At 39.3% G+C, this 27448-nt stretch overlaps 1 protein-coding gene across 2 annotated transcripts in view; it reads right to left on the reverse strand.

The window, feature by feature from the left end:
- Nucleotides 1–27448, reverse strand: part of LOC139346805 (cadherin-12-like) — a 94022-nt gene that overhangs the window by 32469 nt on the left and 34105 nt on the right. The window contains exons 2-5 of one of the 2 annotated variants that reach the window (XM_070986101.1): nucleotides 24274–24707; nucleotides 7275–7569; nucleotides 3576–3695; nucleotides 1614–1781 (exon numbers count right to left, since the gene is read on the reverse strand). In XM_070986101.1, the coding sequence (XP_070842202.1) occupies nucleotides 1614–1781; nucleotides 3576–3695; nucleotides 7275–7569; nucleotides 24274–24519 (829 nt within the window). In that variant the 5' untranslated portion in view covers nucleotides 24520–24707. Of the gene's footprint in view, nucleotides 1–1613; nucleotides 1782–3575; nucleotides 3696–6147; nucleotides 6160–7274; nucleotides 7570–24273; nucleotides 24708–27448 lie in introns of those variants that run through there. The other variant, XM_070986102.1, reaches the window with a different exon arrangement.

Consider the following 27448-nt stretch of genomic DNA (forward strand, 5'->3'; position numbering starts at 1 on the left):
AGGGATGCTGCTTGGCAGAGAGAATATTTCTCTCTTTCTTGGTTGAGAACCAAAATAAATGTGCGGAAACAAAAGCAAAACTCCAGCCTCTGCTCAGGCTGTTGGAGAATATTGCATTAAATGATCCCATTTAAATTCAAACACTGAAATATTTAAATGTTCACTACCATGCTTGACGTTGTGCTACACAATGAAGTATTGGAACTGCTGTTATATATATACATTATTGCACTCCCTCACATTTGTTATCCCTCAGTTTTTTCTGTGAATCTCGGCTCTTTCCTCAGTGTTGATTCTCAGATTGAGAGAGGGGAGCTGAGGCATATGGATGACTTAAGGTGCTATAATTTCAATAAATAATCAAGTACTTTCATGGGCATGCATTCATTTTGAAAGTCCTTGAAGGTTCATGTCCTCTCAAGGACAGGACAAGAACGTTTCTTTTTGTTAGCTCGAGTGCCAAGAAAAATTAACAAACAGCTGCTACAGTATATGGCACTCTCAGTGGGTTAACAAGCTTCTAGAATAATTCAGCAAAGCCATGTGCAGGTATATACACTGCTATTAGTCATGACCATTCCAGGCTTTGCTGTTGCAGCCACATCTGGTGCCATCACAGAGGTTCATTCAGGGGATTGACGGTTTACAAATACTTAATCTATAATCACTATGGAGGAAAAAAAAGGATTTCTGGAAAAGACAGATGTGGGATGGATCCATGCAGCAATATTATAAGTAAACTAAATCATCGGACACATTTTTTTTTTTTACCTGTAAACCCTCTTTAGATGGAAAAGAGAAGAAGACAAAGGAGAGGATTTAGGACAGGGCAGAGGAGCCGCCATACTTGGCCCAAACCTCTCTGCTGTGACAGCATTATGGAAATATCATCTTTTCCTTGCAGCCAAAGGAGCTTGACCGTCTGACTGCCTGTATTTACATTCAGAAGAGACTGTTCGGTGTCACCGCAAAATACCTGAAGAGACTGCACCAATACAGAGCAGGATATTTGCTTTCCTGTCGTGCTGCTCGTGTTGCTGTTTCGGAATCAAATATATTTTGCACACAGTTCAATATTAATGCTTAGTATATGCAGAGAGGCATTCACAGATCATCAATGTGTTTACAGCAATGAGTATTTTTTTTCCAGCTTGGCTTTTTACATGACCTGGTGAACGGTACAATCAAATTAATCTGGTTTAGCAGCTTATACAAAATACCGGATGAAATACAGTGTTTAAATACACTGACTCAATCCCTGGTGCAGCACCATCATCAGCTCAAACCTGATCTAAATATAGAAGGATGCCCCATGAGCGAAATAACACCAATCCTGCTTTTTGCTGCCAGGAGTAGTAGCTGTAGATGCAATCATGCTAAATAAATAGGTCTTTGCTTACGACAGCATATAATGACAAATAATGAAAACCAATTACAAAGAGCACACATAATGAATACCCCCAGCCCTGTTGTAATTGCATGGTGTGTTTTGTTTTAATAAAATATATAAACCTGTGTATGGTCATCTGCCTCATTATTGTTTGTAAAAAAGGAAAGTTGCTGTCATTAAACAGACATTATATTTAAGTCAATTATCTACAAAGGACACTCACTTTTGGAGAACCTGGGTGGATTATCGTTGACATCGCTGAGGGTGATGTTGATGGTGGTGGTCCCTGCCAGACCCCCCAGCTGGCCCCCCATGTCCTTGGCCTGAATTAATACTTGGTACTGTTCCTTCACCTCTCTGTCCATATTCGGCAAGGCTGTCTTTATAACCCCTGTTGTACAGCAAGAGCGATGAGAAACACAGATAATAAAAGGAGTGAGACATTGAGGAAAAAGAGAAGATAGTGAGACATAGAGAGAGACAGATAAGAAATAGATGAAGCAAACGTGTTTGATGCAAAATTCACAATTTTCCTCAAAATACAGGATATATTTACACCTCAGAAGCTCACCCTGCATTAAGAAGCTGTACATGTGCCTCTGACCAAGGCCAAAATGGAGGTCATTTCACAAACTGGAGACACTTGACATTCAAAAGGGAACTCTGGTGAAGCCATATAATGATCCACTTGAGGATCAGAGACCCTGAGATCAGAGAGCGTTTGTACTGCAGATTAATAGCTAGGTCAGTGGGAGGTTGGCAGGCTAAAAGGAAGCAGGCAGCATAGGTGGGTCTCCACGTTTTCCTCCCTCTTATTCCATTTAATATGGCGAGGATGCCCCATTTGATCCACGGACCTGTAACATATGTGAATCCAAAATCAAAGATCATGTTTATTTTTGAAGGTTCTGGGTTTAGAAGAAGAGGGATGTCCGACTCTGAGAGGAATAATTCTATGGCATGCATGGAGATTATTATGTGTTGTTGTCGTCCACCTCCTGTTGCTCACCTTTTTCCTCCCAGTGTCTGTTCCCCTGTTGATGTGCATTTGGAGATAGCTGCACGCCCAGCAGGGCAAACATTTACTTTAACAGTTAGATTTTTCCCAGCATCAGTTTGAAAAACAGTCACAGTATGTGCTCTGTAAAGCTCTGGGATGAGCAGCATAATCAGCAACAGATTCCACCGAATCTGCCTGTGTGATATGTATGAACCTATTTTCATATGCTTTGAACTGTCCCAGATAGTAAGCCAACAGCAGCCCACTACCGGCAAACACTGCTGGTATGAAGGTATTTCAGATTTAGAGCAGTCATCTGCCATACCCTGCCTGCTGCCACTCTGCAACCTTTTTACTGCCATTTCCCTCCTATGACACCATCTGCCTACACCAGCAAAGTGCAGGTATAAATATTGTCAAAATAACTAAATAACAATGTTAAGAATAAAATTGTGTTATTTGTCTTTTGGTGATCTTAATTTAAGCTACCTGCTAGAGCAGTTTGCTAGCTAACTACACACAACAACACTGACTACTCAGTATCCTTGCAGCAGAGATTCAGACAGTCACTGGAGTCACTGACTCTAGTTTCGTGGGTTGACCTGACATTTTGATATGTTGCAAGAAGTGATGGCATTCCTCCACCCCAGCAAGCTAGCAACAGCCATATTTAGAGCTACTGAAACTAGCTACTAAAAGAATTGTGCATTTGACATTTTTTATACAACTTCCTCTGAAGCAGATCCCCTTAAAAGTTTATCTTATATTTTAATGTTTTTTTGATAAAATACTTGATATTGGTGCTGCTTGTGTTCTTCATTTCATATCTGTCAAATAAATAAGTGACTGTCTTTATTTGAGAACATGTGTCCTTTTGTGGCCCACTGATTTGTGGAGTGGCCCACGGGTCATTTCTGAAACCTGCTTTATTTTCATGATATATGCTTGTACTCGTCCACAATATATCACACACACACTCAATCTTACGTATCATTCAAGACTAATGGCCTAGATAACCTTATTTCACTGCCTAGCTGCCATCGCCAGGCGCATGTTCAACAGAGGTGCATATTTTCTGACACTTTTTACTCACATATTTTGAGTAAAAATGTAAAGATGTTTATGAACTTTACATGGACTGAATCCCTATTTTGTCAAAGAAATGAGCAAGGATAAGTAATTTACCTGTTTTAGGGTCAACAGAGAAGTATGGCTGCCCATGGAGGATGCTGTATACCACTCTGGCACTGTTTCCATAGGTGGGGTCATCTGCATCTGTGGCTGTCACTTGCGTCACATAAGTCCCTGTGGAAAAGAGTGGGACGACATATTGACTTAGACTTAATTTGTTTCCTCGTGAGACTGAAATCCAAACTCTTCATCAGTTCATCAGTTTATTGAACAATCTCACCTGACACTAATGAATGATGAATCACAACTGAGAAAGCTACAGCTAATGCTGAACAGTCAAAGTCCCTGATGGAGTGCAGTGAGGAGGAGTGTGGAAGGAAGAGGACGTGCTGGGATGCTGTTCATTTTTCCTGTTGTATTTTTTGACTTGCACATTTGTAGCATTACTAAGTGGGAAAGGGTAAAAATGCTCTTGTGCAACCATTCATTAAACAATGCTACCATTAAGAAAACAAAGAGCCATGGCAAGAATAGTATTAGGATGGCAGTCTTCCAAACTCCTGCAGTAAGAGGGACAGAATAATTACTTGTTGGAGGTTTGGCTCATCCCCCTTAACTAGCTGGCATTGAAAACACTATTCCATTAACACAGTCCTTATTTACCATGCATGTAAATTCAACAGATTCAATCCAAAGTTTCTAGTTTGAGAAGAACAACCAACAAAAAACTGCCTTGTCAGCCTGAGTATTTTATAACTCTAAGATACAAGCCTGGTGTTTTTGGACAGATGGGCAGACTCAGTAGAGAGAGTACTTTCAGACAGGTTGACATGGATGTCTTCACAGGCAGACAGCTCCGTGCTCATATGTCCATGTATCAATCATATACCTACATCTGGCTATCTTAAAGACATGCTGTGTAAAATATTTTCGGCTGCAGCATTTGTGAGACAGGAGATACTGACCAGAAGGACGCAATTTACATGGTCATTTCACATTCTGGTAAGCTCCTAGTTGCCTGTAAAGAACTGACTGTATATTAAATAGGCTTTGCAGTCTGAGCAGATGGTAACAATGGCATTAAAACATTAGGTGAGAGAGATTAGTGTCTCAGTCCTTCCTAACAAAGCCACACATCCCTGATTAGACATACCAGAGAAGGACTGCATCATGTTCAACACGAAAACACAATAGACGAGATAATGCAAGAACACCTTTTCAGTTCAGCAAAAGAGAGGGAATCTGCTGCTCGGAGAGCTCAAGTGTAGTGAAAGTTTAAAAGCCTTTCCATTTCCACGCAACAGAGACAGCTACCTTTACCTGAGGTGTGAGACAATAAATATGGCGAAATAAATTCTATTCACGCAATTATGGAAATTCAGCAGTGTGATTAAGAAGTAGGTGGAAAGAATGGCTTCAAAGGTCATTGCTGGTAAACATGGGAGGAGAATGCAGACCAGCTTTACACACTATAGATTATCCATCTGACTTCATTAGATATTCTTTGAATTACAATATTCAACACATCGCTGTAATGTTACAATGGAAGCCAGAAAAAAAAAACAATTAACATGGCACAAAATACAATATACACAGATTTTCTATTTAAATATGACGAGAAAGAGAGACGCATTAGCGCAATCAAAAGATTGATCTGATTGGGGAAGGACTTATGTTAAATCATGTGAAAGTCTGATATTAACAACTTGAAGTGCATATTTGTTGACAAGAAGTGAAATCAACAAATTAATCCAGCCAAAGACATTCTGTGGTAATCACATTTTTTTCAGGGAACGCTCTGAAATACTTTTTTTTCTTTTCTTCTTCTTCTTCTTCTTTAAATCTGTAACTTTCTTTAAATGATTCAGGGATAAGCTAATTGCTAACAACTGCAAGGAAGTCCAGATTATTGCAATGAGTGATTTTATGTTTGGCCATAGACTGGTCTCCATTAACAACCATTATTGCACAGCGTATTTATGTTCAGCATTTCTCTTTTAGTTTTCACTCTGCTAACATAAAAATATCCACAGGGGGGTTCTAACCAAAGACAACAAGCGAGATGTAACAGTTAATGAACCCATTGATTACCCATGCCTTGCTGGTATAAATATTGATGAAGACTTTAGTTGGTTTTGATGTTTACACAATGGTTGCATCTTCCACAGTGTGAGCAACCTCTGAATACCTTTTCACTTCTACCACACATTGTAAGGGAGTGTTAAAAACTCACAACTGAATTCCCACCCAAGGTATTTCTGATGGTGGTGCCTCTCTGCATAATTTGGCAGCAATTATCAGCATCACAGTTTTTATGGCTTCATCTATAATGAAGTGGAGGTTATTTTTGCTGCCACGGGTCATTAGGTCTTGTTTAATGATAAGTCAGAAATGTTCATTTGCCTCGCTGTAAGCACGATTCCTCCTTCATCCCTATTGTTTGTGCTGTTTTCCCCTCCCGAGTGTGTCCTTTTTGTCTCTCTCTGTTTGTGTGCATGGGTGTGTCTGTTTCAATCAGGGTGTGGCAATGTAGTTTCCTCCTCCCGCCTTCAATCTACTCTTCATCAGATCATTCTGTGTGTTACTTTGTACATACGGAAATGTGGAATTATAACACACAAAATACCAGATTATACAGGAAGTTCTCATACTGAGGAGTAACTCGGCCTGTGAAAAGAGTTGTATAATGTCCCAGGTCTGAAAAAACACCCTAATGATGTCATCATGGTTATTCCACCGATGATTTTGCTGATGTCATCGGGGCATTTCAGTTTGGGCATCACATTTATAGCATAAAGCCTGTGTGTGGAGTTTTAAAGGCAATGAGCATCAATGACAGATGCTGGTAGTTGCATTATGGGAAATGTAGGATCTGAAGTTATTGGGTCATGACTCATACTAGTGACTAACGTCAGCATATGCATGGATATCCTTAATACAATAAACTCAAATGCATGCAGAAACAAAGATAATGAAGTGAAGTGATTGCTTCTTAGTGAATCCGTCTCTCATAAGCAAATACAATAAAGTATTCATTCATAGCAAGTAAGCGTCAAAGTGATCTTTTTGAATTACTTTCATACAGTGCCCTAAATCAAATTAAATAATAATCATAAATAAAGTAAGTATGTATCTTGTAATAACTGGGAGGCAACATTTTGAATCACCTGCTAAATTCACTTGAGAAATGATAACATTCATTCTGTGGGTGGTTTTTAAAGCTAATTTAAAGCTAATCTCTGCTCTCAGCTTCCGTGGTCACACTAGATGGGTTTGTGATAAACTTGAAAGCTTCTCTGATTCTACAGTACACAGTTGCAGAGCATCTTATGACTGAGAGTGTTCACTGGGGCTAGGTTATGTTGTTCCTGCTTTCTACCCAGCCCCTAGAGACTGCTGATTTTGGAGTTTTGAGGGCTTCATTGCCATTCACATCAAGAGGAACCATTCTGCCAGCGAATTACCTTGATCTGCTCTCCCTTGGGGTCGGGGTTGGGGAGGGAGGGTTGGTGTATAAAGACAAAACTGTGAAATATACTCAGGGCACACCAAGAATAACTGGTTCTCTGAAATGTCAAAATCTGTTGAGAGCAACAGCTTTGCCCCTCTGGTTGTACCTGTGATGCTCCTGAAACTTAACTTTTGTATTTTGTAGTTCAAGATGAGAAAACAAAGCACTCAGTGCTAAGAATTGTAATTAATGAAGGAAAATACTGGCTTCTGCAGCTTTAGAGGATAAAGCAAGTCACTTACCTACTGGCGACATCTCAGGGACACTGGCCCTATATGGTCCCTCCAGGAACTTTGGCTCATTGTCGTTGATGTCTTGAACCTTAATTACAAATTCAGATTCAGGCTCTAGGGGCCTATTGGTGTTGATGTCAACAGCCTGGGCGCGCAGGGTGTAGTAAGGCTTCTCCTCCCTGTCAAGACTCCTTAAGGCATGGATGTCCCCCGTTGTTTGGTCAATTGTGAAAATGGAGCCAGCCCCGTCCCCCGAGAGAGTGTACTTCACCGCATTGTCCCCTTTATCGAGGTCAGTGTGCAGCTGAAAGACAAAAGAGGAAAAAGACAGGTTGAGTGCAAACATTGGCACAGATAATGATTCATTGAAAGCACTGGGGAAGAGCTGTCAAAGAACACTATTTCACAAAGACAGTCAAGGAAACTGACTGCGCATCAAAGAGCAAATTCATGTCTCTGCAAAGAACTGCAAAACACTAAGTCATGAGAAAAATAAAATGGTGGTACTTTCAGAACGTTTCACAGATTAATGAGGCTAAATCTCTCATAAATAATGTATTCTCTCAGTGCAATTACGCTGCAGTGATAGCTTTTCAACATTGTGGAGCCATTTCTTTTCAAGCATGACTCAAAAATCTTCTCTTATGTGAAATAGGAGATAGGAGTTTTTCTAAAAATGGCAAAGACCAGACTGTGAAAACCAGAGGTGAATACTCCACAACCGTATATGACTTCATCTGACAGTAGAGGTCTGGACCAGATGACTCTCAGTACAGTTGCAAAACATCACTACTCCAGCCACTGAACATCTTTATTAATATAGATCCAGGACCACTGCAGCTCTCTTTGTACAAGACAAATACATTCTGGGCTGGTGGCAGAAAGCTTATTGACATAGTTACGTTTACCTCCCTGGGGAGATCAGTCATACAATTTAAATCCTTTTAAATATTTAAGACTCTAATGAAATATGATCATCACCACACATGGATATGGATTTTTACCTTCTTTTCAATGGCATGAAATTCCACAGCAGTCTTATTCCAGGAGACAAGAACAGATATTTTAAGCACTGAAGTAGAGGCATACAGTGCAGCCAGCTAACTTGAGGACCTGCTGGCTCTGGGCAACATGGATTAATTTTTCACTGTCAGAAAAGCTTCCATAACTTGTACTGAGGTACCTCTAATTCTATACTTAATGGCTGACTTTGGGCCCTTTTCTAGCACTACTAAAACATAATAGACATGATTAATTTTGGTTGTGTTTGGACGGGAACTTGTGTCATCAAACTTTAGTAATGTAAAGCAATAATATGTGTTCAACAACATTACTATCCTGCAATCACATTCTGATTTATCAGCCCTGTATCCCCAGTAATTATGTCTATATGGGTAATTAATGATTCCAGTGCCAACTTTCTGTGCCAGCGCAGGAAATTGTGGAGCCTATATGAGGGTGTGGAGGTAGATGGGCTTGTAGCATGTCCAGCTTTAATGCATTTTGTCTCCTGTCACAGACCTGAAATGAATATGTTTTTAGATACAGCAACCGCAGTCTTTAAGAAGTTTAACTACTGAACCCTAACCAGTACCACAGCCAGGATCTGTCCCTAACCTCTGTCAGCGTAGCCGTCTAATGACAAAATGAATCCACAAACTGAGAGCCTTCTTTTTTTTTTGTAATTTTGTCTCGACTATTTTCCCTGTTGGTGAATATTGAGTTGTCATTTGCAAATATAACCAATTTTCCAGTGAACCTCCATGGAAGCGGAAGCCATGGAGGGAAGAGGAAATTTTAGATGCAGCTATAAATTCTCTGTAGGTTACATTTCAAAACAACTCAAGACATGCAGACACAGGCACAAACACACCGGATATAATTGGTGATTCAGTGCAAATTGCCCAGTTCACACAAGCATAGCACTGCAATATAATGGTCTCACCCATGGTGCATTATTCATTGATATTCAAATGAATGAGAATTATTTTTAGTACATAACCCTTGTTGGGTGACAACTAGGTCCCACAACATTTTCTGCAATGAGCACAAAATCTGAAATGTAGATTATGTATTGTCCATATAAATAAAGTGAACATTATTCGACTCCTCCACAAACTAGACAATATGACAGTGAGACAAAATAGATTACAAACTTTTTTTGGGGACCATTAAGCATTTGGTGAAGAAGATGAATTTATTTTTCACAGCTGAAATGCAAACTATGCAGTAACAACCACCGCTATTTTGAATTTGTATCCTCTGCAATTTGTTTGTGGCAGACAGTAGAGCTAAGGGTTGCCATAATTATTATTTTAGGTGTCATGATACCCAAGTTTAATGAGTTGTCCTACACTTCAACCCACCTGCTCAATGGTAAACATCTCCATATTACAATTTTTATAGCACCTTATCATTAACATTTCCAGGCTTCTAACAAAAAAACTGTAGAATTTAGCCCAGGCTGTTTAGCTCAGCTCATGGTTCTTGTCAGCATCGTATTCTGGCGCTACAAGGATACCAAACAAGGGAACGAGGGAACACCCCGCGTGAAATAAATTGGAACCGAACTTGGCGGCCATCTTGCTGCCGGGCAGTTAGGACCTGGCGTCCTCATTTCCCGGAGAAGAAATACATTCAGGTGGATAATGCCAAGAAACTCCGCCAAGAGAAGATGAAATGACGGCAAAATAGGAAATGTTTCGAGGTAGTTTGACGCGATAAAGTTCGCTGTTTCACTCGGTTGAATTATGCTAATAAATTTAAACTGCGCAGGCGGACAGCTATCCTAACTACGGACCAAGCTCCAGTGAGATCCTGGCCAACGCTAGCAAGAGAAGTGGCCTACAAAAAGATAATTAATGTGACCTCCCGGACACAAAGAAAGAGCGTTGGGCGTTTTGAAAACACCTGAAAGCAACGTTACTGAAATACTAGCTGTAGTGACTTTCTCTGAACTTAGAGGTAAAGTCCACTTCAAGAAGGTTAGCCAAAAGCCACGCACTTGCTAACGGACGCGCCATCACCGTGGAAACGGAGCTAGCTTAAAGTTAAAGTGCCCAGCTGCCCGCCAGAAAGGTTAATCACGTTTTGGATACATTTTGGATTAACAACGTGAGCAAACTGATGTGGCTTGAACCAACATATCAAGAACAAATGGCCTCTTCCCCACCTGAACTTTTAAAGGACTTCGGCCGTGAACTTCAGTCGACATTTCCAGGTTCCCGATGTCCATTTGGAAAACGGACTGCTGAGCATTTGGACCGAGTTCGCGGTGGACTTGATGGCCTGTGACTTCTAAAGGTAGGATGTGACTATTTTATTCTGTTTTGTTGTGCTTGGAGGCAGCCTTGCCTTTTTCTGTCTTATATGTGCATCTGTGCGACACGCCGTTTGTCGTTCATTATTGCGGCGTTGGCTGCTGAGTTAGGCTACATTAGCTTTCGTAGTTTCTGTTTGAGTGCATTTAGTACTGGATGATTATTCATCACAATCTGTTGACTCTCAGCGGAACTGTACGTTGATAACTCAAAGTGGTAATTATCTTAGAAACTTACAAAGTGAGTTATTGGAGTGTGTGTTTTTCCCGTTTCTGTGTTTTGTCTGATATAATGCAGTGGAACAAAGATTATAGCATTCAACATCCCTTATGTTTTTTATGTATGCTACTTCGAGTGCTTTTGACATGATATGAATTGGGAAAATATTGTCTTCAATAGTATAATATTTATTTTCAAGCATATTGCCAAGTCTTATGTGCACATATGCACAGGTATACATCTGGTAGAGAAGTGACCCATTTTTCTGTTGTCTAATTTATTCTGGATTATTCTATGCTTGGCTAACATTATGATGTTTGGTCGCCGGCTGCCGTGCCGTTGTGCTTTTTTTGGGCTCATTTTGCCTGCTGTGTGCTTTTATGTGAGTTGCATCATATTTTCTGATCACAAATCTCTCTGCAATGTATGCTTTTTTGATCTGCTTTCTTCTTATCACACAAACCATCTTTTTTAACATGTTGTGAATCATGTTGTGCAAAGAAAAACATGTGGTATGCATGAAACATACACAACAACAACAACAACAACACGCATCGAATTATGGGCAGGATGGGAGATTCAAGACAATTTGTCTGACTCCAAAAGGTTTGACATTATTCTATTCCATCCTGTGCTGCTGTGGCATTATACACGTATTGGTCGCTGTGCCACCAAGTCACCTTTTTTTTTTTTGTGTGTGTGTGTGTGTGTGTGTGTGTGTGTGTGTGTGTGTGCGTGTGTGTGTGTGTTGATTTTGCTAAATTACTCCTTTTGTCAGTAATTAGTTATGGACATTTATTTGTTGGGCCATGTCAACAGATAAATTGGAGAAATTATTTCAGTTGCGATGGTTGTATTAATTTATCATTGTGACACATGGCATGTGGCTAAACTGTAGGTGTTGTTCAATGATTATTAATTAGCAAAAAGCCAGCAGGGTTTCATTTTCAGCTTTATTGGTTTAAGCAGTTAACTATTGAAGTGATTTAATGATTTATTTTGGACTGTAAGTATTGACTTGTAGAATGTAGTTACACTACTGAAAGGCTTTTGGCTTCATCTTGGGCAAGTTGGGACCCTCACAGTATACATTACAGTGATAGTTTTGGTCAAAGGTGGATTAAACAGCAGCATGGATGCAACATGTCTACTGTCTATGTACATATTGTATAGAATTATTATATTCTATGCTGAGTTTTTCTATTCTTTTTTTTTTTTGCTGCTGCTTGGGTTTGGGTTGTCCACCCATGATCCTCTCACTTGTTTGTGTGTGTATGCATGTGTGCACATACATGTATGCATGTGTCTACCTGCCACAGTGTTGTTTGTAGTGGTTGCATACTTGCGTTTTTTGTTGGAAAATGGTTACTGTCACCTGTAAAATCAACTGGACAGAGAGCTTCCTCTTTAATCAAAGTGCCCCCATTAGAAAAATTGGGAAGTACTTATTTGAGCAGTAATGAGCATATTTTTTTCCATCATTCTGTGATTGTGTGAAATGGCATGTCTGGTGTGTCTGCAGTTGAGGCAGCAATAATTACACACACAAGTCCACTTGGACTTCAGCTGTACGTGTTAAAACCCTGAACAACAAAAGTGAACTCGAGTGGAATGAATTTTCTTAAGTGTTTTTATATGAAACTTTTTCAAAACTTTAACTTGTAAAATGTAGATACATTAGGGTATGATTTGGTTTTCATTGCCATAGATGGTGCAAACAAAATACAGCCATCCAACAGTTGCATTTTCAGTCGAGCCAAAACGGGAACCATTTCTTGTGGGCTGTCAGCAGTACGGTTTAAGAGTTGTTGCCCTCAGGTGCTCTCCAGAAACCTGTGCTTCCAGGTTTGCCAGGCTTTAATAAAGCACTGTGCATTCCAGTGCCATATGTTTTAGTCAGATAGTAACAGGGGATCCTACAGCAAGAGTAGCTGTTATTTGTAGCTGTTCATTTATTATCCATCTTGTTTCCTATTGTTTTGTAATCCCATAATCTTTTGCAATCCATTCACACAGCATAATTTGTACTAGATTATCTCAAGATATTAGAGTTATAGACATCTTAAAAGAGTTTTGTCCCTGAAATTACAATACCAGTGAGCAGCTATTTCATTCTTAGGCATGATGAAAGTTGTTACTCCTTTTCCTTGTGGTGTACCAGAGAGATCAGAGCAGCAGATAGACTGTTGCAACCATGTAGTCATTGGAGGGTCCACAATCTAGTTGTTAGACCAAGCCAAGAAAAGTGTATTCCTGACAGAAAACATACTGGGGTGCACACAACAGCATAAACACCTGTGTCCAGTCTTGTGCAATCCAATACAGATCACCCTCAACCCTGCTGTGAAAAAAATAATGTTTCATTTTTGATGGCATGCAGTTTGTGATTGTGATTGCATTATATTACAAGCTTACAAGTTTACATTACAAGCTAGACAGATCGTGACACTGATTAATTAATAAATTGATCATTCATCAGGCTCTTCACTTCAACAATGTGTTCAGTCTTTATAATCACCAACACAAAATACCTTTATTAACAGATGCCGGTTTGGGCATTAATATACTCTGTTTTGTGGGTGGGCTCACATTTCTGTGCCCTATTGAATAAATTATCACTTTCTATTTATGATTAATGGGGAGTTTAGATTTTGTTGTCCCTTAACTGACAAGAAAAGAAAAACAACAAAGCATATTTTTCACATTTGCAGTTCATTCAATACAAGTACCCAGGAGAGGCACCTGCAAATCGATTCCGAACTGCACAATTAAAGATGAAAAAGAAATGCAAATCTAAAAAAAAATAGGCCCATTGCCACATTAATTATAAGTGAAAGTTGACTGATATTAATTAAAAATTCCATTACGCTAACAATGGTAATCAATTATATGAAAGGATTCATTAACAGGGAGGCAGACAAGCCCTTCTTTTAAACTACAAAACATCGTTGAGCTCAATAGACAAGAGGCAGAATCACAGCTGCAACCTTCTTAACAGATTGTCAAAAGAACGCAAGTGATTTTACTAAAGAGAAGAGAAAATTGTCCATTCCTTTCCTCTAACAGTTGTTTCCAATTTATAACACAGGAGCCAACAAAACAGAGTCTATGCATGCAGAATTCAGATGATGGCATTACTGATAACCTTATGTAAATCCAAAAAAGCAAACATGCATTTGGTTAACAAAGCATGTGCAGAATGACTGAATGAGAGCTGGCTCGTAGAGACTGCATGATAGTATGGACCCATATTATACTGAGAATGTCTTTACACTCCATTTTTTATGATAAACATAATTAGCGAGATGCTTTGCTCAGGGTACCAGTTGACACGGCAGCTATAAAAAGAAACAGGTAGTGCGAGGAAGTGAAGTAAGATTCCTGTTACCATCCAAGCTCACCATCTGTTTGAGTAATTATGTTTGCAGTCACAATTTTTTCTCTCTCGGATGATTGGTCAGTGTTCACAACCTTGCAAGATGCTGAACATGTTTAATTGTTTACATTTACATTTTAGACAGTTAGTTTATGCTTTTGTCCAATGGATGTTTCGCTGATCCTGAATGAGGTCAGAATTATGCTTAACCTCATTTTGGCAGGATTTATCGCCTTTTATGGACACTCATTAGATACTACAGGGTGCAAAGCTCTGACCTGCAGGGCAGGATCATACCATGGCCAAACGGCCAGTGCCCCGAGTGTGGCAGTAATGCCTCTTCTACCGCACGGCCAGTTTGACATGCCCTATCTTGAACAGGGACTGTTGTGTCCTTAAAAGAAAGTTGCAAATTTCCTCATTCAAAGCTGCATGCAATGCAGCAAATAAACAAATGCAGGTTTCAAAGTGTCTGTCATCAGCTGGATATCAACAGTAGTACAAGCTTTCTCCCCCTCTGCAAACATTAACAGCTAAAGTGCTAACTACATCAACTGTGGCTACTTATTGGTTTCATTCACAGTTTATAGTGCAACAATGTGTGTTTGTATTAATTACCGGCGGTAGCTGATCAGGCTAATTATCAGCTAATTGTACTCAATGGCAGTATGCTGTAGATAGTTGCCCTTTGTGTGCATGTTTTTAAACTATTTTCCTAAACATGATGTGCTCAGTGGTGTTATTAATGAGTCCTGATGAAATGTGAAAGCTCAGCATTCTCATTGCCCTTTTTTAGCTTCCCCTTTTTCAGTAATAGTAAAATTTATTCACCCAGAAATGGCTATTTCTGTGTATAACATGACCTTCTCTTTCTGTCAGTTGCTGTGTGTCTGCAGTGTATCTAGTGACGAGAAAAGACTAGTAGCCTGGCCTTGAAGTTTCTCATTGGTGTGTTTAATGTTAAACTGGTAAAAAAGGGTTTTTAGTCATTTTTGTGACATTGTTATGATCTCAGACTCATGCTAATGGTTGCATGGGTGCTGAATCTTGTTCAGGTTAATCCTCATCACCCTGGACCCATTTATAGATTTTATCATGAAAGTAGAAAAATAACAATTAACATGAGTTTTTCACATGGAAAAAAAAAAAAAAAAACATCAGACAGCGTTTTGTGGAAAAGTCAAACTTTCAGGTTACAATTTTACAGTTTTGGGAAAACTGTGGGCAGTCTGTACTGGCTGTGGAATATTCACATTCTTAGGGTAGTGCTGGTGCTTTAGGAGGAATGCTTAGCCTTGAGAGAGGGTGGTGTTCCCTGTTACTTTCAGGATTTGCAGCACATGGTCCCTCATTGGATATGCAGTAAACCCGCATATTGATTAATTTGAGCGATTTCAGAGGAGAATGTAACCAACCTCTGTAGAAAATGCTGTAATTGGATTTCTGCAACCAGGATTATGTGGAGCTCCTCTAAGGAATGCATATGGAAGCCACAACTCTTTGCTGATAGTGAGCCAACATTGTTCCTTGAATGGCCCAGCAACCCAACACCAGCAAGTACATTTGCAAATCAGTAAACATTCTGAAAAGTGTTAGTTTGTACTTGTTCTCATCATCATAACATGCAATTAAGTATCTGTGTGGAATATGTAATTTAAAGTCCTAATGGAATTAAATTGCATTGTTTTTGTCTGATGGAGCATACATATCTGCTCTGTTAATCACCTTTCTCCTCTGACAAAAAATTTAACTAAAGTAGGGGAGTTATGTTTTAGATTTTTCGAGTTGTGATGGTGCCTTCCTGCATTAGTACGGCTGAATATTGTTCCAGTATTCATCCGCTTAGATGAATACCTTATGTTGATAAAGCCAATCAAATGTTGCATTAAGCAGAAACATCAGTGTACTGTCACAGGCACAACAGACAGCAGCCTGCTACACAACACAAGACCCACAGACTTTGCACAGCAACCCACATTAGCTTTTCTAAAGTCTCCTTGTTATCTAACTGACGCACATGTGAACACGTGTCCTGTCCTGCATCTTAGCTTGTTGAATGAGCAATATTTCCCAGTGTCCATTATAAAGATGTCCCCTAACTGGTGCCACAAGGCCAATTCTGATCAGTATTAAACGGTGGCTTATGCTTTAAGGAAAACATACAGTGTATGTATATACCTCCCTTGAGAATTCATACTATGTGCTGTTAATCAGTGTAAATCATTCTACATCCATTGGTGGTTTGTATGCATCCCAGAGCTAACACTATCTTGACTTTATTTTTATGCTGCTATTCATTACGAGGTCTGCAACTACCTTTCAGTCCAACAACTATTCAAACACTGCCCTTCCAAACGAGTAGTGAGAGGACATACTGGCATTGTGCTAGCATGGTGGTATGTTGTAGGTGGCTGCAAGTTTGTGCATTGTCAGGCCAATGCCATGTCACACCACATCGTGACTGCTGGTTGCGTGGTAGGTTTTCGCAGGTAGTCGGTGTACTGGTGAGCTGCTGATGGAAAGAAAACACTGTGTCAAATGCTGCAAGCTTATTATAGCTGATCGATATTGGCTTGCGAGCCATTTCTTTGCTGCTGACAGCTCGGAGCTTGCTATCTGGGTTGTGTCATGCCTCAGTCAGGTAATAAGGATGGAAGCAGAAAATGCACACATACACACTGGAGACTATATGGGTGGATTTGCAATGACAGAAAACATGTATAGGGATGTGTGTGTTTGTGTGTTTGTATGTGTATGTGAGGGAGAGAGAAAGCAAGAGAAGGAGATGGAGAGAGGACAAAATGGGACAGATTGACAGATATAGCCTTGGGTGTGTGAAAAAAGCTAGATGTGTTGAGTTGCATTCACCTCTGAAGCTGTATTTGCACAATACAGCGCTCATCTCACCGTAAGTTGTAAACTGGCATTCTTCAAAACCGTGACAACTACGTTCATTGTTTGTAGATGAAGATGAAGTTTGTAACCATGCTCCTTCATATAACATTTACCCAGGTGAAGGATCAGAGTCACTAAAAGGATGCAACAAGCAGGAGCTTTATCATACATTACTGATTTTCCAAATGTGTTTTCAACTCCGGTTGTCTTTTGCTTTTGCAAATAACATGATGTAAGAATGATTTTTGACATATCACATGAATATACATAATTGTTATTGATCTTAGAGACTCGGGTTAAGGCTTGATTCCCTTTTCTCATATCACACTTGATTAAACAATATAGTGATATTGATACAACATACAGACTGCAATTTTCTACCCAGAATTGCAACATTATTGCCCATCAATGTCAAGGAACAAATGGAAAATGTTGACCGTGGTAGTAAGTGATACTGATTGGGGCATTAGCACACCGTTTGGAAATATGATCCCGGCAATTCAGGGAGAAAGTCCATTACCCATGAGGATAAAATATATGAAATATATTACTTTGGCAGAACAGATGAATGGCACCATTAGCTTTTATTTCAGCTGTTCTTTTCAGAATTTCTCGCAACATTCATCATCAACATACATTACAATTGTAAATGCCCTCAACCCCTTAACATGTTCTAACGAGCAGCTGAATCACTGGCACACCTCATGCATAATCTTCAAGAGAGTAATCCTTTCAAATTACTTTGCATTTGACAGTGAATTACTTGGGCAACAAATTCCAACATTAATTTAGAGATAAGATCATGCGAGCATTTTATAGAAGAGTGTTTTATATACATTTGACATTATTTGCATTTTTTTTCTGCATTTTCTTCACAGGCATTCAAAAAAATATCCTTATCTTAGAATGTAATTCCTGTTATTAAAGAATCGTATGAACACTACAGTCATGTGATGCCTGAAAAATCTACTTGTGTGCTATGTTTTACGTTTCAGTGATTGCAGTATATTTGTGTCAGACAATCGGTTACTGCATTAGACATGCTTGGTGGATGTCATGGATAGATCAACAAGATTATCGTGTGGCACTTTGCTCAGGCTCTGCATGTAATAGCCTTACTTAGCAGTAGGTCACTGAATAGACCGCTGCATTGAACAGTGCAAAGCAATCAAGTTATGATGCCTGTGATTTTGGAGTTGATGTTAATTAACTGCTGGCTTGCAGTAAGTCCCACTGAAGTATTTTACAACAGTGGCTATCATCATCCTCGTGTGTAAACAGGTTTGCTGCCTTTATATAGGCCTCTTCAGGTTTTCAAGCATTTTACAGCTAAGTTCCCAAGCATTGCAACTGCACCATATTTAACCGTGTGGAACACGCTATCACGAGTATGGATGGTAAATTTCATACGGTCAGATGATGGAATCTCTCTTTGTTGTGCCTGGTGCATAAGTCTTGTTGAAAAGATTTTTATGTCCTTCTTATAGGCCCTCATTGAAAGATTAAATTGCGGGCTCCACATCAGTAATAAATCTCAGCCAGGTGTGGGGTGGGACTGGGAGGAAGAGCCATCAATAAAAAGAAGGATGGTCATTCCTTGTCAGGCAGGAAGCGAGGGAATAAACAAGTTATAGGACACAGGACTGCCCTTCTCGAGCAAAAGTGGTTTGTTGACTTGTATTTAAATGAGTGACCTTTTGTCTGCAAGTGTGAGAAATGGGGCATTGGAGCATGCCACTGCATGCCATCACATGCTCTTTATTGCAATAAAGGGTACTGACAGAGTTTTTTTTCCCTTTCCTTTTTATAGGTCCTAAGTGTGACTATCTAAATTGATTGGATATCTCTTTAACCCTCAATGCATTGGAACATATCATGTTTACTTTCTGAACTTAATGGCTGCAGGGTTTGGGGAATTTTTATGATGCAGATTCCTTTACTGTATTTTCTTGCCAAGCATATCATTTGTTTTGTCCCCTTTGTGAGAGTCTTACTGTACATAAAAAGAAAACAGGGTTGTGTCTGGTGTCGCTTTCTGTGGGAGGTAACACAGCAGAGGCTCTCTGAGGTGCAAAAATATATTTTTAGATACATTGCGAATCTAGAGACCAGGTTGTTCTTACGTGGGTCCAATCACTCCACAATGAGATTGCAATGGATAGGACCCTGTGCAAATGCTCTGTGTAGTCTCTCCCAGCTCCCTTACTCTCTTTCCAATTTCTCTGCACCCTCCTGTCTCTCCCTCTTTCTCACTTGCTCTTTTCTTATACATATCCAGGCCTTTGTGTGAGTTGTGCAATCACAAGATAAAGTCAGTATAAATGATTAGACAATGGCTGAAATGTAAAATACCAGCCCACAAATTCTTTTTTTTTTTTTTTCGTGGTCATGCTCAGAAGTCCATCCACTTAGTGACACACTGTATGCTATGTTGTCAATATAAAATTGTAGCATGTCATCAGAAAATCTCAGCATTGTTTGTGATGTCAAGCCTGACAGACATTTTGCTTTTGATTAAACCTCCATTGGTACTAAGCGGCCATTATATTTGTACTTTGAAATGACAAGCACAATTCCTTTTAAGTGAATTCTGAATTGCCATATTACTATAATTCTAGGTAAAATATGTCAAACAGAAATAAATATGTTCAGATAGAGAGTGCCATGATGCTAGAAAGAAATGCTGGAAAATAGCTGCTGAACTCAGCGGAGAGTTTAATAGAGAGTGGAGGAAGCAGCTTGACGTGATATACCGCCTCACCACTAATGGCAGATTTTACTTGCAGATAATCACTGCTCAGCATAGGAAAGGCCTCAGCATTATCTAATTGTGAGTGCACAGGGTTGTTCCATCAACCCTTTTAAGCCCTCTGGGCTTTAATTGCTAATCTGTAATAAATGTGGTTGTTGTCAAAAGAAGATTGTCAGAAGTTTCTCAGCATAAAAGCTTGTATCTCATGTGAATTGTTAGTGCTCAGAGTAATTTCTAATCAATATTTTCTAGTGGTTCTTTTGTTTCTCAAGTGACAGAATAATTATTCATGTCTTTTTAAAGCTGTGGAAGGAAACAGTTATAAAATTATAATGGTTTGTTGTTAGGTGGCTCTCTTAATTTTTTGTGAATGGCATTAGAATTTGGGAGTTACACAACACTGGTTTTCACTCAGAATAGCAGCCTTATAACAAACTTGAACAGGTATAATCGTACAGAACCTTTTTTCAAAATATCATTTACACTCTTTGCACTGCTTTTTCTTACTACATGGACATTGTGGTATGTATACCTCCATTGTACTATTTCAAAAGTAAATTTGTTTCACTCTAAATAACAGTTGTATTTTCCATGGAGGAGTCATAGTGGCCCAGAGACTCTTGAGACGTGCCTCTACTGTATGTGAAAAATTAAATAAACACTTTTCTAAACAGCTTTGAGCAAGGCTCCAGGGTCTTTCCTTCCATATTAATGTTAGCAGTATGGCACTAGCAGTAATTCTAAAGACCATGTCGAATCTAGTCATGACCTTACTTGTGCCTCAGGGAGTAAAGAGGATAATTAAGTAGATAACGCAAGTTGTATCTATATTGAGATGTAGCTTTGTGTATGTAAAATCAATGTAAATATATTGTTATACTTTTTGTTTTTCTGAGATAGACAGTTTTTGTCCTCAAATTAGGCCTCATGCATTAAATGTTTTAAGAGCCTGAGCCTAAGTTTATTGTCTTTTCTTTATGTATTCATACCATACCACCAAAACAAGTGGAAAAGCAGACATGGCATATTTTTCTACTGGTGTCACAGAAGAAAAGAAATGTTGCTTAGCTTGCTCTCATTAATCTGAAATGCACCAAACAGCAAGTAAAGATGGATGGTTTTTTTTTTAAGCTTGTCCTTCCCTCCCTACAATTCCCTCCTCAACACAATAATTAGCTACACCTCATATGAGTTCCATATGACAAGAACTATACCTCTGTTAAGATTACCGTAATAATTTTTGTTGACTGTGAAGTATTTTCATTTTGGAAGATGTAGTATGATGTGTGTTTTGCTGTATTTCACCATGCTGAAATACTTTCAAAATTGTGTCCATTGTGTGCAATATATTAGAAGAAGTGTGATAGCACTGAGATGTCTAAAACTGTGTTGAAAGCACAAAGAAAATGCTGATGCTTATCTAGCTATATTGTTTATACTGGACAGGCACTTCAAGACTTTGTTATGCACAGTGGTTAAATGTATTAGTATCTAGCAGGATTAGATATTTTTTTGGTGGTAAGGTGATGGATCTTGTAAATGTGCCTGTGTGCTTCCTGTGGTTGAAATGGGTTCAGTGAAGTCTGAGACTCAGATGAGCGTGTTTTGAAACTTTGAAAAAGCAAACAATTAATTCATTCACAAGGACAACTAAAATGTTATCATGTTGTTTCCAAACACCTGCTGTCACTACAAGCGACTGCTGGTGCATTCAGGTGAACGTCAGCAGTGGGGAAATAGCTGATCCGTAACACTGGAACTCTACTCTCCACTACACCATCAGTGGCTGTCCCTCTCCCCTTCTCCCTCCACCCTTCCTCCTTTACTAGTTGTCTTCCATTCTCTATGCTGTCAGAACTGACAAAATTACTGCATTTTGTAAGTCGTGAATTATTTTAATTTTAATGGACAGTGCTAATTAGTAGTGATTTGGCTGTTGCAATTGCAGTTGGCAGTGATGCATTTAATACAACACTCCTGAACTAGATTTTATTATTGCTCACATGATCAGGTTTTGGTAAAATCCAGAACATAATTTCAGTGAGGTTTCTGCATTGTTGGAAAAATGACACATCTCTGAATAATATTTTCTTCTGTTGTTCATTTAATTGCACTGTGAGGCAAAATAGAAACCAACCTAAAAGCTTGATGAAACACTTCGTATTGATCCTGAGACCTCAGAGTTAAATAGCAACTAACAAAGCCTTGAAGCCACAGATAAATAAGGACTTACTTTTTCACCCGGTTTGTCAATTTTTAGTCTTATATTTACACCTGTTTAACTGCCCTTTTAATATCAAAAGTACAGCTACTGCATCAAAAGTTTCATACAAAACAAAGGTTACCTCATTGTGTACCAGTAATAAGAATTTCCAACGCATGGGACTGTCACATAAAGCAACGGTGTTGCCTCACATGCTTTAGAAATATCATGTTTCAAAAAGATGTAGGGTAAGTAGAGCTGTATCTGAATTAACATTTTCCATTTTCTTTACACCAAGTTTTGTACATCAGATACAGGTACAGGTACATCGAATTGAATAGAAGTAAAATGCTTATTGATTGTTAGCACAAGATTACAGCTCCCATAAAACCAAAAAACCTGCTTTTGGTTTGTTATCTTCGCTGTATTTAAGGAGGAGAAAACCAAGATAAACAACACAGTGGCTCACTACATCACCTGGCAAAGCATGTTATCATGCTCACACTCATAAGTTATATTGTTGCAATAAGTTTCTCAAATATTTCTACAAGGTCAAATGTTAAAAGGTAAACGGTGTGGTGTGCCATGTGCTAATTAAGTTTTAAGCAAACATGCAATAATAGTAAAAATAAATAATCTAATGTTCATTAATGTTCAAAGAAAGGTATTGAGGGAAAGAGTGCAGAGTTGCTCCTCAGCTGCACTACTGAAAGAAATGAGTGCTTACACATAAGAAAGCATGCTAGTAATAATTTTGATAATTACTTTTTCATTTGGTCCCAAAGGGCACTTGTACCACTGATTGGGAAGCGGCAGTTTCTTGTGCCACTATAGTCCCAATACTCTGCAGACCCCTAAATGGAAATCATGTTTACGCTCTAGAGAGAATACCTTACCACAGTTAGGCAGTGATCTATTAAAGGACAAGCATTCCTTGGTCTAAGCTGCATGGTCCATTAGAGTTCATTTATGTGTCTTGAAAACAAAACTGTTACCCTTATAGAACTTTGTGATGGTACTTGATAATTACTTGGAAGACATGTCACTGACACCCTGCCCTTCCAGTCTCCAGGTCTTATTTGTTTGACTTTTATCCTGTTAGCGCTATGTACAATTGTATTGAACAAAAGCTTTTCCCTTAAGATTGTCCTGACAAAGGTCTGAGGATCTCATCTCCAAATGCTTTTCATATGGCAAAGAATCAGTCAATTATTTTGAAGCAGTGCAGCAGTCCAGGATTAAGTGACTTAGGAGTGCAGCAGACAGCAGCCTCCCTCCCTCTGCTTTTAGCCTCAGAGACTTCCACAAACAGCATGGCTTGTCAGGGCTGATTGCAGCGGTACTGGGGCAGATAAGTCAGTCTTACTATTATCCTATGTAAGCTAGGAGTGCCAAATTACAGCTTTAGCCTTAAAACCCCACAGAGTTTACTTACGAATGTCTTAAGCCACAGCAGAGAATAAAAAATCCTATCCTAAAAACAGAGATGGCCAAGGTTTGAGGGGGACAAAAGAAGTGTGTCTCAGTGGATGTGTGTATACGATCTCGGCCTGGATTCAGTTAAGGCTAATGGGTCTCTCTGCTGTCTTTTTATTGCTGCCAGTGTCTTCCCTGGCTCATAACTATGATGTTCTGACAGCTTTTACAGGGACTGTAATTTAAATTTATTTCTACCATGCCATTGATTCTTTCACCACTTCAATGTCATGTATGTCTGGCTCGTCTAACATAGAAATGTTGGCACAGCTCCATTAGCATGTATGGATTTTCTCCCCATGCCTGAGACCATTTATATCTCAAAACACTAACAAACAAGGACAGGTTTACAACAAGCATTATCAGATTAAAATGGTGAGGCTTCGTACCAGGGGCAAAATGATAATGAGTAACTTGCAATGGCAATTGCCAACAGTTGGCAGATGTATTTATATGCACAGTAAATATAAAAATTTTGCTAAAAAGAACAATAGATTGTCCCATTGTTTTTGTACATGCACCAACAATAGATAAACACGTGATATTGTATTTTGATGATATTGCCCACCTGAGACCAAAGTGGTTTTAAACTTACTCTACATTAGTGTTCTTTTCTGTCCCTCTATTCCTTTTCTCCAATTTGATCTCCCTCACGTTCTATTGTCCCTTCATTTACCACCAATTTAATTTCTCCCAAACTACGATGTGATTTATGACTTCTCCTGTACCATTTTGAAAAATGAAAGAAGAAAAAATAAGGCTTTTACCTTGCCCACGTACTGCGGGTCTGACCCCATGTACTCCTCCAGCACAAAGAACTGGTTCCACACCCAGCCCCTTTTGACCCGTTGAAATCCAGCTGCCCCATTCCTCATTGGGCCCACCAAGCTCCTGCCGTGCTCCCTCCCCGTTCTGCTCCGTTCCAGTGGTGGTAAAGGTGGACGCAAAGAAAAGACTGAGCCTTCGTCAACAAGAAGCCAAAGGAACAGCAGCAGGCAGTTCCTTGTTAGCATTGGCGATCTGTGAGGTTCAGGTCCCCAAATTAAAGTCCAGTGATGAGAGTTGAGCCACACTGAAATAACTTGTGGAGGTGGTTATGGGGAACGGGTGAGGCGGGGGGCTGTGCCAGGTGTGGCAAACCCAAAGAACTGTTTTCCTGGGCTGGTCAGGATCCCACTCAGAGATTTATGGAGCTCATCACCTGAATGGTAGAAAACAAATACATAGGTTTAAAAGGTTTGCTTAGCTACATTATCTCAATGAATGACGCAGTATTATTATTCTGATTAGAGGCTGTGCAGGACCGACTCATAGCACACACTGCTTGTTGTTCATGAAGACCAGTGACTTGGTGGCGCATAATCCTTACCCCCACTCTCCCATGTTTTAGTTTTTAACTGCTCAATGGTGAATGATAACACTGGCATTCTCAATCATAAAAATAAGTGTTGTAATTATTTCACTGGCCATAGATTTCCTCTGTGCCAGACAGTTCTCTTGGATGTATCCTATAATTAGCTGGATTACTCTCCTCTGTGGTGAAAACTGTGACTGAAAAAACTGTTTTTGCTGTCAATTAAAGGCCACCGACCTGTCAGTGTTACTACAGTTCCTTGATTGCCCATGGAAATTCAAAGTCATGTATTATTTAATGACACTTTAATGAGAGGGTGCTGATGAGCTTTTATGTTTTGCTTCACAAACCTTGTCTTAGTAATTTTAATCAAACCAATCGGAAAGCTGATGAAAAAATGTGCACTTGTTACAAAAGTTGCAGGCAACCGTCTGAAGCTATAGCATGATTCATTGGCAGTTCAAGTATCAAACTGACACGTGTACTGTATGAGATGTCAGTGCCAAGCAGCATGCTCACAGTGATTTCTTTAAGATACTTTGCTGTGTCTCAGACATCACTCCTGTGAGGAGCACAACAGATTTGACAGCCAATGGCCACAGGAGATTGTTCTGCTTGCCGCTCCATGTCATTTGCCATGCATTCTATGAAAAAGGCAACTCATACAGAAGATTACTAATATATAATCCTGCTCACAGACATGCATTTGAATATTTAATTTAGTCCTTCTACCAATATGTTTTTTTATGTCTTCATAGATCAGTGGAAGTACCGATGAGTACCGATGAGCTTTAAGCATAGGCAGGATGTAGCATGCAACAGCATAGTCATGCCACCCTCTTGAATCTGATTTTTTGTGTAGTCAGTAAAAAATTAATTGATTGTGAAAGCATATTTTTCAGCACATATTTCAGACTGTTTTAAGACACTTCTCAATCACTTGTTTATCCAATAGCGTTCCTTTTTTTTTTTTTATAACAATACAAGTACAATACAAGATTTGATCTCTTGAGACCATTTATGGAGCATGTTAGTGTAGTGACCTAATACAATTTATCCATCAATTTGAATACAAATGAAAGGACATTCAGGTACTCAGTAACTTGTTTACTTTGTGTATGTGGAAGTGCTTTCATAGAAACAACAAGTAGTGATGATAAAATGAAACAGGATTACAAAATTCCATCTAGCGTAATTAGGTGACTCTCCACCTTGTGACCCATGAAAGCTCTGAGTATTGATAAACAATCAGCAAAATATGCTTTTGCTCAAAAGTAATGCTCAAAGTAATTTACCTGTATTTGTTGATGTCAGGCTTGTTGTGACATGTAGCACATTTTTTATAATTAAGAGCACTAAAACTTGATTTCGTAATTTCACAATCTTTCATTACACAGCCTAATGCATAGAAGAAGAAAAAAAACATTACAGAATGAACCTAATTTGTTAAGCCTCATTCATTATTGAGAAAAGAACTATTGCGCTGTTGCTGTTCACACCTTGTTTGCAATCCTGACTACCATATCAACACTCAAGCGTTCAGTTCTGGCCTTGTTACGAGACACTTAATTGCGCTGAAAACAAGACACGGGAACCACAAATGGTTGGAATGAAGAATGGAGCTAATGGTTTCCACACCTGGCTTATTGTTCCTCTCTTCCTCCTAATGCATTTATAAGCTGTACAGTAATGGAAGACAGCGTGCCTCTAATTTCATAACCGGAGCCCTCATTGACATCATTGTCTTTGATTAATTATACAGACTTGGAACATCGGCTTCAGAGGGAGATTGCTTCAGCAAGGTTATGCCATGCACCCAGATCCATTTATTCTTTCTGTCACCACAGTATCTTAAAAGTCAAAACTGATCTGCAAAGTTCTTCGTGCAAAATTGGCAGGAACTATCTTGACACGGGTCAGACATGCCTCTCCCGCAGGTCACTCCTCATTTAGCATTGACATAATGGAAAATGACTGTTCCCATAATTCCTGCAAAATCACGCCTCTGCCACTGTACGGCCCTGGGAGGGCTTGATGCATATTTTATGAGATAAGTTCATTAGCATGTGTCAGGCTTCGGTTGTGAGCCTTGACCCGTGTGTCTACTTCAGATAACACGACGCAGTGGGCTGACAGCATTCTCACACATCACCTTCAATAATCAAAGAACATATGGCTAGCCGATCTGCTGGTGCAGATTACCACCCACAAGAGACTCCCACAGAAAGTTATTAGTCGTCAAGGCTGCCATAAACATGACAAACAAATATGTAGGCATTGACTTCTGGAATAGAGGGGAGAAATTAGTCATCTGAATCAAGTTCTTGTTTTGCATATACTTCATTTCCTGATAGATATGTGGGCAGAGATATTTTCTTTCTTTTCTTTTTTAACAACTGCAGTGTTTTCCATTGTGGACGGATGTGTCATTCAGAGACATGGAGAAGGCACAGTTGTTTTGATTAGGTTATGTACCTGCCTACTCATGATTCAGATGGGGATTAATTAGTCATCGAGGAGTTTTCAAGAAATCGTTTGAAATGTTGGATTGGATGTGATTCACTTTTGGAGTAGAAGCATGTAGAAAA

This window comes from Chaetodon trifascialis, chromosome 18, assembly GCF_039877785.1.
Source record: "Chaetodon trifascialis isolate fChaTrf1 chromosome 18, fChaTrf1.hap1, whole genome shotgun sequence".
Taxonomy (NCBI): Eukaryota; Metazoa; Chordata; class Actinopteri; order Chaetodontiformes; family Chaetodontidae; genus Chaetodon; species Chaetodon trifascialis.